At 35.6% G+C, this 14,652-nt stretch overlaps 1 protein-coding gene across 1 annotated transcript; it reads right to left on the reverse strand.

The window, feature by feature from the left end:
• Positions 430–1,377, reverse strand: LOC110259581 (olfactory receptor 2T27-like). Its single transcript, XM_021085064.1, has one exon. It carries the CDS (start codon positions 1,375–1,377, stop codon positions 430–432), a length of 948 nt encoding a protein of 315 aa, XP_020940723.1.

Here is a 14,652-nt window from a genome sequence, read left to right on the forward strand (position 1 = left end):
TATTTGATCTTTTGGAGAGGAGAGATTCAGTTGAGGCCATAGAAAATGAATTGATGAATGAGAGCATTTTCTGTAAAAATGATTTTAAAAGAAGAAACATCTATCAAGATGTTAATTATAGGATGACAGTTTTGGACCATGTGAATCAATAAACTTAAGCTGCTCATGAGGATGGATCATTTCTTTGCACAGAGGTTATTGTCAAAACTCATGTAATTTCACCCCAAATCCAAAGATAACTAACACATTAAAGTTATATTTAACTGATGTTAACAGTGTGAAACTAAAAACAACTCCATCTCAATAGAGCAAATGTCAATATGCACATATCCTAATACCATTCTGCTCTTTTATGATGTTACAGTATGACAATCTACTGATCATGAATAGGTTTCATATTGAAGATGTGACATTTCTGACAGTGACATTTTAGAATATGACATTTTCTCTATTGCAACACCTTCCCACACACTTCCTCAGAGCTCCCACCACTTCTCTGTTCCTCAGGCTATAGATGAGTGGGTTGAGCATGGGGGTCACTATAGTACCAAGCACAGTTCCAATCTGGTCTTGCTCAGGTGTGTGGGATGAGGTGGGTGTCATGTAGATGAAGATGGCCTGTCCAAAGTAGAGACTGACCACTGTCAGGTGGGAGGAGCAAGTGGCCAGGGCTTTGCTTCTGCCCTTGCAAGAGTTCATCCTGACAACAGTAAGGAAGATGAGAGTGTAGGAGGTCAGGATGAGAATAAATGGAACCAGGAGAAATACAATGGTTGACAGAAATTTCACCATCTCATAGGCTGATATATCCATACAAGACATTCTCAGGATGGCTGGCATCTCACAAAAGTAATGATTAATCTCCCTGGAACCACATATAGGGAAATTCATTGGGTAGATGGTGTGTACAAGTGCTGCAAGGGCTCCCCCAATCCAGGTTGCAGCAGCCATCTGGAGACAGACCTTGGGGTTCATGAGGACTGTGTATTTCAGGGGGTTACAGACAGCCACGTAGCGGTCATAGGCCATGAGAGTCAGTAAGATACACTCAGCAAGGCCAAGAGTGAGAAAAAAGAAGAGTTGAGTAGCACAGGCAAAATAGGAAATGTTTTTCTTCCCTGTAAAATAGTTGGCAGCAATTTTGGGAACTGTGCTGGAGATGTAAGCCAGGTCAATTAGGGAGAGTTGACTGAGCAGGAAGTACATAGGGGTGTGGAGATGGGAGTCTAGCCAGATGAGGAGAATAAGTATGGAGTTTCCATAAAAGGCAATAGTGTAGATAAGGAGGATGATTATAATGAGGAGGTAGGGATGTTTGAACCAGGGAAAGAGTCCCAAGAGGATGAAATCAGTTGAGGTTTCATTCTTCTGGTCCATGTTCTCATTCAAATGTTTTATTCAAACTGAAATATTGCAGAAGCAAAATAATATTACAGATGTGATGCTTTGCTAAAATAATTTAATCTGTTGGTCAGAACCCTTTTCTCTTTATGGCTAAAATATTCTGATAAAAGAGAAATATTAAAACATCATCAAATTAAAATACCTCTTCCTACAAATCAGCAATGTCATATCTTACAGTTGGCTTCATTTGAGCAAATGAATGTTTATTCTCTTTGACTGAAAATAATCACTAGCTTAACAATTATTTTTCCCACATGTTTGTATTTCTTAATGTACTCTTGGTTGATGACATTTTTATTTTTTGCATTTTGCTTTTATAAGTGTCATTTTCTATCCACCTCAATCCCAGAGGATCTCTTGAACTTCCCTTGAGGCTCTCTCAGAGCTTTACTCAATAAATTTTTTCAGCTGAATGAGAAAATCTAGACATTCTATTTTACTCACTAATCACTAAAATTCTTATTTCATTGTTTTCTCTTTTTGTTATTACTTATTTTTTATTATACTTGCACTTGAATAATTTTCTTATTCAATTAACAACTTAAAGACAGCAGTCATATCCATTTGTCTGTTAATATTTCAGTTATTGTTCGTTGCTCATAGAATAAAAATTCCTTCAATATACTTTCAAGGTGCTGACTAAAGTTCTGTAGATGAATTTTAAGATCCTTTCTTTGTAGGGGTGGTGTCTTTCAGTTGATGAGAGATGAATACATATATCCTCATGTATATAACAAATATCTAATAAATATTTGTCATATCTCTTAATTCTTAGATCAGCAAATTGATTTCCTTTGTGTGACATAATGATTCACAAGCATGTTTCTTATCTTGCCAAACAATAACAACTGGAAATTTGGCTTTCATTATCAGTAATATACTTAAAATACTATATGTTATATCAAATCATATTCCTATTCCTTCTTTTATTTGAAGTAATGGAAAGGAAATATTGTATAAATGTCTGATTGTCAATGGAAAGAGAGCAGAGTTCTCAGTGTCATATTTCCAAGAAATAGTCACTGTAAATTCTGTCAGCACTTTGGGCCCATGGAATTTTATTTTCTTAAGTTTCCAGAGGCTCAGTGCATCTCTAGATTCCCAGGGAGTTTTTTAGAAATTCTCTTTCAATATCTTTCTCTGCCTTCCTATGTTTATCAACATAAATTCTTCCCATAACATTTATATCCATTTTCTCTGATGCAAAATGATGGGAGAATAACTTTGAAAATGATGTTACATGGTTTCCAATTATCACATGTAAAATATAACCTTTTGTCTACAAGTTGAAAAACAGGATTATTATTAAACATGATAGAGTCATTCAATTTGCAGCCATGATTTGGAAATTGATGTAAACACTACAAAATTAATTTGCCCTAGGAATGATACGGGATTGAAAACTCTGCCTGGAATCTAATTGATGAGCAATTTTTGAAACCAATTTGCTCATATTTAAGTCCCTTTCAAGTGTGCGTCAATAACCTAACAGATGAACAAATTAGGGATATAAATGTGATATATATTGTATCTTGAAGATATGTTTTATATCATTCACATAATACTATATTTTCTTGAATTTAGGAATCTAGAGTAAAACTAATTCCTGTAGGAGTTCCTGTTGGGCATAGTTATTTAGAATCTGACTGAAGTGGCTCAGGTTGGTGTGGAGGCATGGGTTCGATTGCTGGCCTGGCACAGTGGGTTAAAGGATCCAGCATTGCAGCAGCTTTAGCATAGGTCATAGCTGAGGCTCAGATTCAATCCCTGTCCTGAGAACTTCCATATGCTATAGGTGTGGCCATAGCATATAAAATCAAGGTCTTTATTAGCTTAGAAATCAATGAATAGCTCTAGGATTTGACTGTTTCATATGTAAATGAGGCATTGACCCACTTGATTTATAAGGGTTCTTCTTGCATTCTTCAAAATTACACATCAATAGATATTGATAAAACCAATGGGCACATACCTATTACATTGAAATAATGATTCAACAACAAACTATGCATTAGCCAAATACAGACTCAGTCTTCACTAAATAATGTACAAGGGGTATATCATAGCAATTCTTGCAAAATATTTTTGTCAAAATGCATATGATTTTGCCTTCATATGTTCCATATGCATGACCACGATTTACTCAAGAAATACAAAAAAAGAGAAAGTTTAATTCTATGAGATAGTGGAATTCTTTTGTTCCTTCTTGGGAAAGTAAAAAATCCTGTCACACTCGCAAGGAACCTAACTTTCTCCATTTCATATAGTCTGAAACTGAGTGATAAAAAATCAAAGTAGTATTCTTAAAATATTTTTGTGTGAATGGTTGAAATGTTGGGACACTCTCTCAGAAGGGTGTGCATTGATTGTTCCCATACTAGCTCACTTTATCATTTAAATATCTTTGAAATCTTCTCATGGAAAGCAATGTCAAAAAAGAACATGGTCTTTGTTATGGAGGATCCAAGTAGTGCTCCTCTAAGCACAGGGCACAGTAGGTCCTAAAGATGTGTTGTTGGAGGACATTGTCTCCTCCAATGACAGTATAATGGAGTAAATACTAACAAAAATTATAATTACAACAACAGTAGTTAATACTTATAGAAGACTTACTAAATACTGGAGTGCATTACACGCATTCATTTGTTAACTGTTCATATAGAGTTTATCTGCAATCTTGAGGAACTGAGGCAGAGAGGAATGCAGCAATGTGCTCTTAGTACATACTCTGTCAGGGAATGCCTGAAGAGCATGGGGAACTAGGCAGTTTCCAACAGAGCCTCCCTCCATCAAGACATTATTCTCTCTAGTAATTTAGTACTTACTTTTAATTGTAAAGAAATGAAATTACACATATTATAACTCACTGTAAAAATCTTTCATTTCATGTGGTCCAAACTTACCCACTCTTGCTTTTCAATGGTTTATGCCCTAAATCCTTAGTTCCTTGGTGTGGAGACTGGATGAACAATGGACTTGTGGCTGCCGGGGGGGGGGGGGGGGGTGAGGGGGTGGTGGTGGGGGTGGGAGGGATCAGGAACTTGGCGTTAACAGATGCAATCAATTGATCTTGGAATGGATTTACAATGAGATCCTGCTGTGTAGCATTGAGAACAATGTCTAGATACTTACATCACAACACAACAATGGGAGGAAAAATTTGGTATACATGTATGTGTAACTTGGTTCCCATGCTGTACAGTGGAAAAAACAAAATAAAAAAAAATTGAAAGTTAACTTCTTGCATGGAACATAATTGTTCTATTAATAAGCAAAAAAATTCTCTTTCCTATGCTTTCAGCACCCTAGTTACCACTACCTTGTGAACGTCCAGTAGCTGCTGCCATCACCTTGTGCATTAAGGCTCCTTTGCATTATATTAGTAAATTCTTGTCTTGAGAAACTGTGTTTCTTACATTTCAAAGGGCCTGAAAATGAATTAATTGCATTTCTATTCTACATCTTGTTTAGGTCTGAGACTGGCATCTGAGGATTCAGTAATGAATTACGAATTAAATCAAATCCTTCTATAGCTTCTGTGTACCACAGAACTGAGGAAACCTTGAAGGATGTCTCATGGGAGTCTGTCCCCAGACTTCAATTAATTATAGATCTAGAATAAATGCAGGGCTCTCAGAAACATCCTATAAACTATAGACACTGTCAAATATTCAATACTCTCATACTGAGTGAAATGAGCCAGAAAGACAAAGACAAATACCATATGACATCACTTATAACTGGAATCTAATATCCAGCACAAATGAACATCTCCTCAGAAAAGAAAATCAATCATGGACTTGGAGAAGAGACTTGTGGTTGCCTGATGGGAGGGGGAGGGAGTGGGAGGGATCGGGAGCTTGGGCTTATCAGTCACAACGTAGAATAGATTTACAAGGAGATCCCGCTGAATAGCATTGAGAACTATGTCTAGATACTCATGTTGCAACAGAAGAAATGGTGGGGGAAAAACTGTAATTGTAATGTATACATGTAAGGATAACCTGACCCCCTTGCTGTACAGTGGGAAAATAAAATTTAATAAAAAAAAAAAATATTCAATACTTTTTGTTTGCAGAATAGCACAATTGGGTTTTAATCATCTCTATGGAAATAGAGATGTGAAAGAAATTACATGTTGACAATATGAAAGAAAAAAATTTGTATTGTTTGGACTTTGAAAGAGTAGAAAGTAAGAGACAATTTTTTAAGGAAAATTATATCTGAACAAACATGAACCCTGTGCAAAATCCTAGGTGAGAAAGCCAATAAGTACAAACACCTTATATTTTAACTGTTTCCAATTTTATTTCAAATTGTTGTGGTTTTAGTATTAGTTTATATTATTACAATCTATTTAAACACTAGAAAGCTGAGGAAAGAAAATTAATTGGGTACTATCAACTCTGACCATTGTTTCAGTAAGATAATAACAAGGAATTTCACTTAAAAGAAGAAAATTCAATGATTCACAACACCCGTGTGTTTTAGAAGAAATTATTAGGAAGTTATTTTATTATGACTATTTGAGTTTCTGCCTCTTCAATATTTTGAAAAAGTTTGAGAAGAATTTGCATAAGTTCTTTGTATACTTGGTAGCATTCACCTGTGAAGCTATCTGTTCTTAGACTTTTATATATAGGGTTTTTTTTTTAATTACAGATTCTATTTCACTTTTGGTGATCAGTTTGTTCAGGTTATCTATTCTACTTGATTCAGTTTTGGTGGGCTGTATCTTTCTAGAAAGATATCATATTTGTGTTTTTATTTTTTCCTACTTTTACTATATAGTTGCCTTTACTATGAGCATTCCCATTTCATAATCTTCATTTCTAATTGTGGCCTTCTCTTCTCCACCTAGAGAAATTCCTTTACCTTTTGTTGTAAAGCTGCTTTGGTGGTGCTGAATTACTTTAGCTTTTTCTTGTTTGTAAATCTTTTTATTTCTTTTGAATCTGAATGAGAGCCTTGCTGGATAGAATATTCTTAGTAGTGCTTTCCTCTTTCATCCCATTAAATATATCAGGTCACTCCCTTCTGGCCTGCCAAGTTTCTGCTGAAAAATCATCTAATAACCTTATAGTGGTTCCCTTTTATGCTATTTGTTGCTTTTCTTTTGATGCTTTTTAATATTTTATCCTCCTTTTTCATTTTTGTCAATTTAATTACTATATGTCTTGGTGTTTTCCTCAAGTTGATCCTGGATGGTACTCTCTGCACTTCCTGGTCTTGGCTGATCACTTCCTTTTCCCTGTTAAGAACATTTTCATCCTTTTCCTCTTCAAATATATTCTCAGGACTTTTCTCTCACTCTTCTCCTTCTGAGAACCACATAATGTGAATGCTATTGCTTTTGATATTATCCCAAAGTTCACTTAAACTGTCCTTGTTTCATTTCATTATTTTTTCTTTATTCTGTCCTGTGGAAGTGATTTTTCATCACTCCATCTTCCCACTCATTTATCTATTTTTCTATTTCATATCTTCTGCTATTAATTCCTTCCAGTGTATTATTCATTTCAGTTATTCTATTCCTCAACTCTATTTTTTTTTGTTACAATCTTCTTATAATTTCTCATTCAGGGAAACTGTACTCTTCCAAAATTCTTGGATTATCTCTATGGTAATTACTCTAAACTCTTTCTTGGGTAGATTACCTATCTAAACATCACTTATTTTTTTTCTCTGGGATTTTTATCTTGTTTATTCATCTGAATCATATTCCTCTACTGTCTCATTTTCTCTAAATTTAGATTTGAAATTATGTGTATGTGGAGGTTTAGATATGTTTGTGACCTTGAAGAAGTGTAGGATATATCTTATGTGTCCCAGCAGTACACTCCCTTCTTATCAATCAATGCCAGGGGAACTGCTGGTCCCAGGGTAGTTTCTGTCCTATGTTTGTGAACTCATTTTCTGAGCCTGTGGGAGTGTGTATTTCTTGCTTCTTATATCTTCTCCTGGTGGCTGAGGCTGGTCTAGAGGCTTGTGCCTGTTTCCTGGTAGGAAGGGTAGGTTCCTGCCCAATGGGGGGGGTGGTTTTGGGTCTTGGCCTTCTTGTGGCAGGGTGGGGTCATAGGGCATTTATAGAGGTGACTGTAGGCTTAGAAAGTCTTTAGCAGCCTGTCCTTGGATGGGTGGGATTATGTTTCTGTCTTGTTGGTTATTTTGCCTGAGGCATCCCAGCACTGGAGCCTGCAATCTATTGAGTGAGGCCAAGTCTTGGTGATAATGTCTCCAGCAGCATCAGCCTTCAGATGAGTACCCTTGGATATGTTTGCCTACAGTTTTATGTGTGTTCTACAAGAGTGGGATTTTTAAAAAATCCTCTTTTGATATAACTTTCCCATTTTCTATTTTATTTTTATTAAAATATAGTTCATTTACAATGCTGTGTCAGTGTTTTGTCAATTTCCGCTGTATAGCATAGCAATATCAGCATACATTATTTTTCTCATATTATCTTCCATCATGTTCTGCCCTGAGAGACTGGATATATTTCCCTGTGCTGTACAATAGGTCCTCATTGCTTATACATTCTAAATGTAATAGTTTGCATCTACCAACCCCAAACTCCCTATCCATCCCTCTTCTTCCCCCTTCCCCCTTGGAAACCACAAATCTGTTCTCTATGTCTGTGAGTCTGTTTCTGTTTTGTAGATAAGTTCATTTGTGTATGTTTTAAATTACACATGTAAGTAATATCATATGCCATTTGTATTTATCTTTTTAATTTTGGGGGCTACACCCAAGGCATGTGGAATATCCCAGGCTAGTGGTTAAATCAGAGCTACTGCTGTTGGCCTACACTACAGCCACAGAAATGACAGATCCAAGGTATATCTGTGACCTACATTGAAGCTCATGGTAATGCTGGGTCCTTAACCCACTGAGTGAGGCTAGGGATTGAATCCACATCCTCAGGGATAATTGTCAGACATGTTACTACTGAGCCATATTTGGGACTCCCATTTTTCTCTTTTCTGACTTACTTTACTTCATTGAAGAATCTTTAGTTTCATCCACGTTGCTTCAAATGATGTTATTTTGTTCTTTTTTAAGGCTATATACCATTGTATATGTGTACCATGTCTTTGATATTTGTTCATCTGTCAGTGGACATTTAGGTTGTTTCCTTGTCTTGGCTATTGTGAATAGTGCTGAAATAAATATAGGGCAGTGACAAGGCAACCACAAATCAAAACCAAATATTACATTCATGAAAAGTGAAAAGAAAATTACTCAAACATAAAATAAATGGGAACCATCCAACCAAAAAAAGAAAAGATGAAAGAAAAACATAGAATTAACTGGAAAACAAGGTTTAAAGTATCAATAAATACATATTTATCGATAATCACATTAATGTCAATGGCCTGAATGATCCAATCAAAAGACATAGAGTGGCAGATTGGATAAAAAAGCAAAAACTTTCAATCTGCTGCCTATGAGAATCTCACCTTAGGGCAAAGGACATATATAGATTGAAAGGGGGTGGGAAGATATTTCATGCCAATGGACAAGATAGGAGAGTAGGAGTTGCAATATTCATACCGGAGAAAATAGACATTAAAATTAAACCCATAAAGAAAGACAAAGAAGGACAGTATTTAATGGCAAAAGGATCCATTTAAGAAGAGGATATTACAATCATCAATATATATGTCCCTAATATAGGAGCACCCAGATACCTACAGCAAATACTAACAGAATTAAAAGGAGAAATTGATGGGAATACAATCATAGTAAGACATTTTAACACCCCACTCACATCAACAGACAGATTCTCTAGACAGAAAATCAATAAAGCAACAGAGATCCTAAGGGAAGCAATAGAAAAGTTAGACTTAATTGGTATTTTCAGGATATTACATCCAAAAAAATCAGAATATACTTTCTTCTCAAGTGCACAGGGAACAGTCTCAAGAATTGATCACATATTGGGGCACAAAGCTAACCTCAACAAATTTAAGAGTTGAGAAATTATTTCAAGAATCTTCTCTGACCACAATGGCATGAAACTAGAAATCAACCACAGGAAAAGAAATGATAAAAAACTAACTTCATGGATACCAAACAACATGCTACCAAAACACCAATGTGTCAATGAGGAAATCAAGAAGGAAACTAAAAAATACCACAAGACAAATGATAATGAAGACCCAACCATTCAAAATCTATGGGATGCCACAAGGCAGTACTCAGAGGGAAATTCATAGGAATACAGGCCTTCCTCAAAAAAGAAGAAAAATCTCAAATGACAATTTAATCTACCACGTAAATGAATTAGAAAAACAAGGACAAACAAAATCTAAAATAATCAGAAGGAAGGAAATCATAAAGATCAAAGAGGAACTCAAAGAAGTAGAGATTCAAAAAACCATAGACAAAATCACTCAAACCAAGAGCTGGTTCTTTGAAGAAGTAAACAAAACTGACAAGCCTCTGGCTAGACTCACCACGAAGAGGAGAAAAAAACCCCAAATAAACAAAGATAAGAAATGAAAAAGGAGAAATAAAAACTGATATTACAAAATACAAAAAACGTGACAGAATACTATGAACCATTGTATGCTAACAGATTTGACAGCCTAGAAGAAATTGACATCTTTCTAGAGACTTACAGCTTGCCAAAACTGAATCAAGAAGAAGTAGATCAAATGAAAAGACTGATCACTAGAAACACAATTGAATATGTCATAAAAACATTCCATACAAATAAAAGTCCAGCACCAGATGGCTTCACAGGCAAATTCTACCTAACATACAAAGAGGAAATGGTGCCATCCTTCGTAAACTTTTTCAAAAGTTTTAAGAAGAAGGAACACTCCCAAAGACATTCTATGATGCCACCATAACCCTAATTCCAAAATCAGACAAAGATAACACCAAAAAAGAAAACTATCAGCCAATATCTTTGATGAATATAAACGCAAAAATTTTCAACAAATATTAGCCAACCAAATCCAACAACAAAGAAAAAATATCATACACCACGACCAGGTGGGTTTCATCCCAAGTGCACAAGAATTGATCAACATATGCAAATCAATCAACATCGTACACCACATTAACAAAAGAAAAGTCAAAATCCAAGTGATCATTTCAATAGATGCAGAAAAAGCATTTGACAAAGTCAAACATTGATTCATGATAAAGACTCTTACCAAAGTGGGTATACAGGAAACATACCTTAACATAACAAAAGCAATTTATGACAAACCCACAGCAAATATAATACTCAATGGAGAAAAGCTAAAAGGCTTCCCAGTAAAATCTAGAACAAGACAAGAATGCCCACTCTCACCACTGTGATTCAACGTAGTATTGGAAGTCATAGCCACAGCAATCAGACAAACAAAAGAAATAAAAGGCATACGAATAGGAAGAGAAGAGGTAAAACTGTCACTGCATGCAATAACATACTATACATATAGAATACCCTAAGGACTCAACCCAAAAACTACTTGAACTGACCAAAAAATTCAGCAAAGTATCAGGACATAAGATTAACATTCAGAAATCAGTCATAATTCTGTATACTAACAATGAAATATTAGAAAAGGAGTACAAGAACAGTATGTTTTAAAATTGCACCCCAAAAAATCAAATACCTGGGAATACATCTGACCAAAGAGGAGAAAGACTTATATGCTAAGAACTATGAAACCTTAATCAAGGAAATTAAAGAAGATGTGAAGAAATGGAAAGCTATCCCATGTTCCTGGGTTGGAAAAATTAATACTATAAAAATGGCCATAGTACCCATAGCAATGTAGAGAATCAGGGAAATCCCTGTCAAATTACCCATGACATTTTTCACAGAAAATCCAAAAATATATATGGAACCACAAAAGACCCAGAATTTCCAAAGAAATATTGAGGAACAAAAACCAAGCAGGAGGCATAACTCTCCCAGACTTCAGGCAATATTACAAAGCCACAGTCATCAAGACAGTGTGGTACTGGTACCAAAACAGACATAAAGGCCAATGGAACAGATTAGAGAACCCAGAAATAAACCCAGACACCTATGGTCAATTCATCTTTGACAAAGGAGGCAAGAACATAAAATAGGAAAAAAACAGTCTTCTCAGCAAGTATTGCTGGGAATCCTGGACAGCCGCATGCATATCAATGAAACTAGAACACACCCTCACACCATGCACAAAAATAAACTCAAAATTGCTTAAAGACATAAATGTAAGACAAGACACCATCAAATTCCTGGAAGAGAACATAGGCAAAACACTCTCTTACATCAACCTTACAAATGTTTTCTCAGGTCAGTCTCCCAAAACAACAGAAATAAGAGCACAAAAAACCCACTGGGACCTAATCAAACTGACAAGCTTTTGCACAGCAAAGGAAACCAGAAATACAATTTTCAGAATGGGAGAAAATATTTTCAAATGATGCAACTAACAGGGGCTTCATCTCTAAAATATACAAACAACTTATACAACTCAACAGTAAAAAAGCCAACGACCCAATTGAAGAATGGACAAAAGACCTGAATAGACAAATCTCCAAGGAAGATATACAGGTGGCTAACAAGTATGTGAAAAAATGAAGAACACCCCTGATTATTAGAGAAATTAAAATCAAAACTACCATGAGATACCACCTCACACCAGTCAGAAGGGCCATTATTAATAAGTCCACAAATAACAATTGCTTGCGGGGCTGTGGAGAAAAGGGAACCCTCCTACACTGTTAGAGGGAATGTAAGCTTTTACAACCACTATGGTGAACAGTATTGAGGTACCTTAGAAAACTATACATAGAACTACCATATGACCTAGGAATCCCACTCTTGGGCATATATCTGGACAAAACTTTCCTTAAAAAAGGCACATGAACCCACATGTTCATTGTAGCACTATTCATATTATCCAAGACGTGGAAATAACCCAAATGTCCATGGATGGATGATTGTATTAGGAAGATATGGTATATATATGTATACCATGGAATACTCCTCAGCCATAAAAAAGAACAAAATAATGCCATTTGCAGCAACATGGATGGAACTAGAGATTCTCATACTGAGTGAAGGAAGTCAGAAAGAGAAAGACATGTACCATATGACATCACTCATATCTGGAATCTAATATAAGGCACAAATTATTCCACAGAAAAAAAATCATGGACATGGAGAATATACTTGTGGTTGCCAAGGGGGATGGGGATGTACTGGAATGTATTGGGATCTTGGGGTTAATAGATGCAGACTATTGCCTTTGGAATGCATTATCAATGAGATCCTCCCGTGTAGCACTGAGAACTATGTCTATACACTTATGATGGAGCATGATAATGTGAGACAAAAGAATGTGTACATATATGAGTAACTGGGTCACCATGATCTACACTGAAAAAAAAATATTAAAAGGTTAAAAAAAAAAAAGAAACCATAGGGGAGTGTGTATTTTTTTTTAGGGCCATGCCCATAGCATATGGAAGTTCCCAGGCCAGGTGTTCACTTGGGGCTATATTAGCTGTCCTATGCCACATTGACAGCACTGCATGATCCGAGCTACCTCTGTGACCTACACAATGGCTCATGGCAATGCTGAAACCTCAACCCATGGAGATAGGCCAGGGATCAAACGTGCAACCTCATGGTCACTAGTTGGATTCGTTTCTGCTGCACCACAATGGCAACTCCTTTTTTTTAATTTTTATTGTGCTTCTTTTTGAGTGAAAATTGTGTGTAGATATATGCCCAGGAGTGGATTTGCTGGATGATATAATAGTTCTCTGTCTTCCCCAGTCCTATGGAGTTCCTTAAATAAGACCTGCTGGCCTTCAAAGCCAAAAGTTCTAGGGGCTCCTCTTCTAGATGCCAGACCTCCAGGCAAGGGATCCTGATGACACTCAAAACTCTCTTTCCTGTGGGGGAATCTCCATGATATAATTATTTTATTCTTTGTGGGTCTCCCAACCAGCAATTATGGGATTTGTCTTCATCACAAAATTTCCCCTTCTACCCTGTTGTAACTTCCTCTTTGTGTTTGGATGTAGAATATATTTTTTGGTGGTTGGTCTTTTTTGTTATGGTTGTTCAGTAGTTAATTTCATTTTTGGGGCTCTCATTGGAGGTGAGCTCAAGATCTTCTACTCACCTATTTGTCTCCTCTCCTCTACTGTTCTCTTAACTTTTTCTGCTTAGACTTCTTTCTGTCTGCCCATGCTGATCAGAGCCTAGGAAAATCCTCTATCATGAGTGGATGTTAAATTTTATTGTATGCTTTTTCTGCATTGTTGAAGTGATCATGTAATTTTGGTATTTTTTGTTCTTGTCATTGAGATGGTTGATTGACTAGTTGATTTATATTGAACCATCCTTGCTACTCTTAATGAATCCATCTTATACATGGTATATGATTCTTTTCATGTGTGTTGAATTATGCTTGCTATTATTTGTGGATTTTTGAGTATGTATTCGCCAAAGACATCAGACTATACTTTTCTTTTTTGGAAGTATTTTCATCTAATTTTCTATCAGGGTGATTGTGCCTTCATAGAATGACTTTGGGTTTGATTCCTGCACTTCAATCTTTTGGAAGAGTTTGAGAAGTATCTGTATAAGTTATTTGTATGTTCAGTAGAATTCTATAATTAAGCTACCCAAACTTGGACTTTTATTTCCCAGGAGTACTTTTTATTGAAGATTCTATTACCTTCTAGTGATAGGTCTGTTAAAATTATCTTGTTCTTCCTGACTCAATTTTGACATGCTACATGTTTTTAGAACTTGTCCATTTTTAAATGTTTTTCAATTTGTTGGCATATAGTTGTTCACAGTGTTCTCTTACATTTTTTTTGAATTTATGTTGAATCAATTTTTATTTTTACTCTTTTATTATTTTGTTTATTTCAGCCCTATCCTTTTTTTCCTTGGTGAGCATGGCCAGAGGATTTGTATCCTCTTAAAATCTGGCTTTTTACTCTTTTAAAATCTTTATTTTATATATTTCCTTTCTGATACATATAATATCTTTTCCTCTGCTGACTTTAGGGTTTAATTATTATTTATTTTATAATTTTTATGTGGTAATTTAGGTTGATTGAGATTTTTAATCTATTTTTTAGAAAGGCCTTTATCAATAGGTACTTCCCTCTTGGGGCAGATTTTGCCCTATAGATTTTATATGGTTGTGATTTCATTTTTCTCATGGTATTTTAAACTTCCTCTTTGATTTCATTATTTATACATTTTTTTTGGTAGCATGTTGTTTAGTG

The sequence above is a fragment of the Sus scrofa genome, chromosome 2 (assembly GCF_000003025.6).
Source record: "Sus scrofa isolate TJ Tabasco breed Duroc chromosome 2, Sscrofa11.1, whole genome shotgun sequence".
Lineage (NCBI taxonomy): Eukaryota > Metazoa > Chordata > Mammalia > Artiodactyla > Suidae > Sus > Sus scrofa.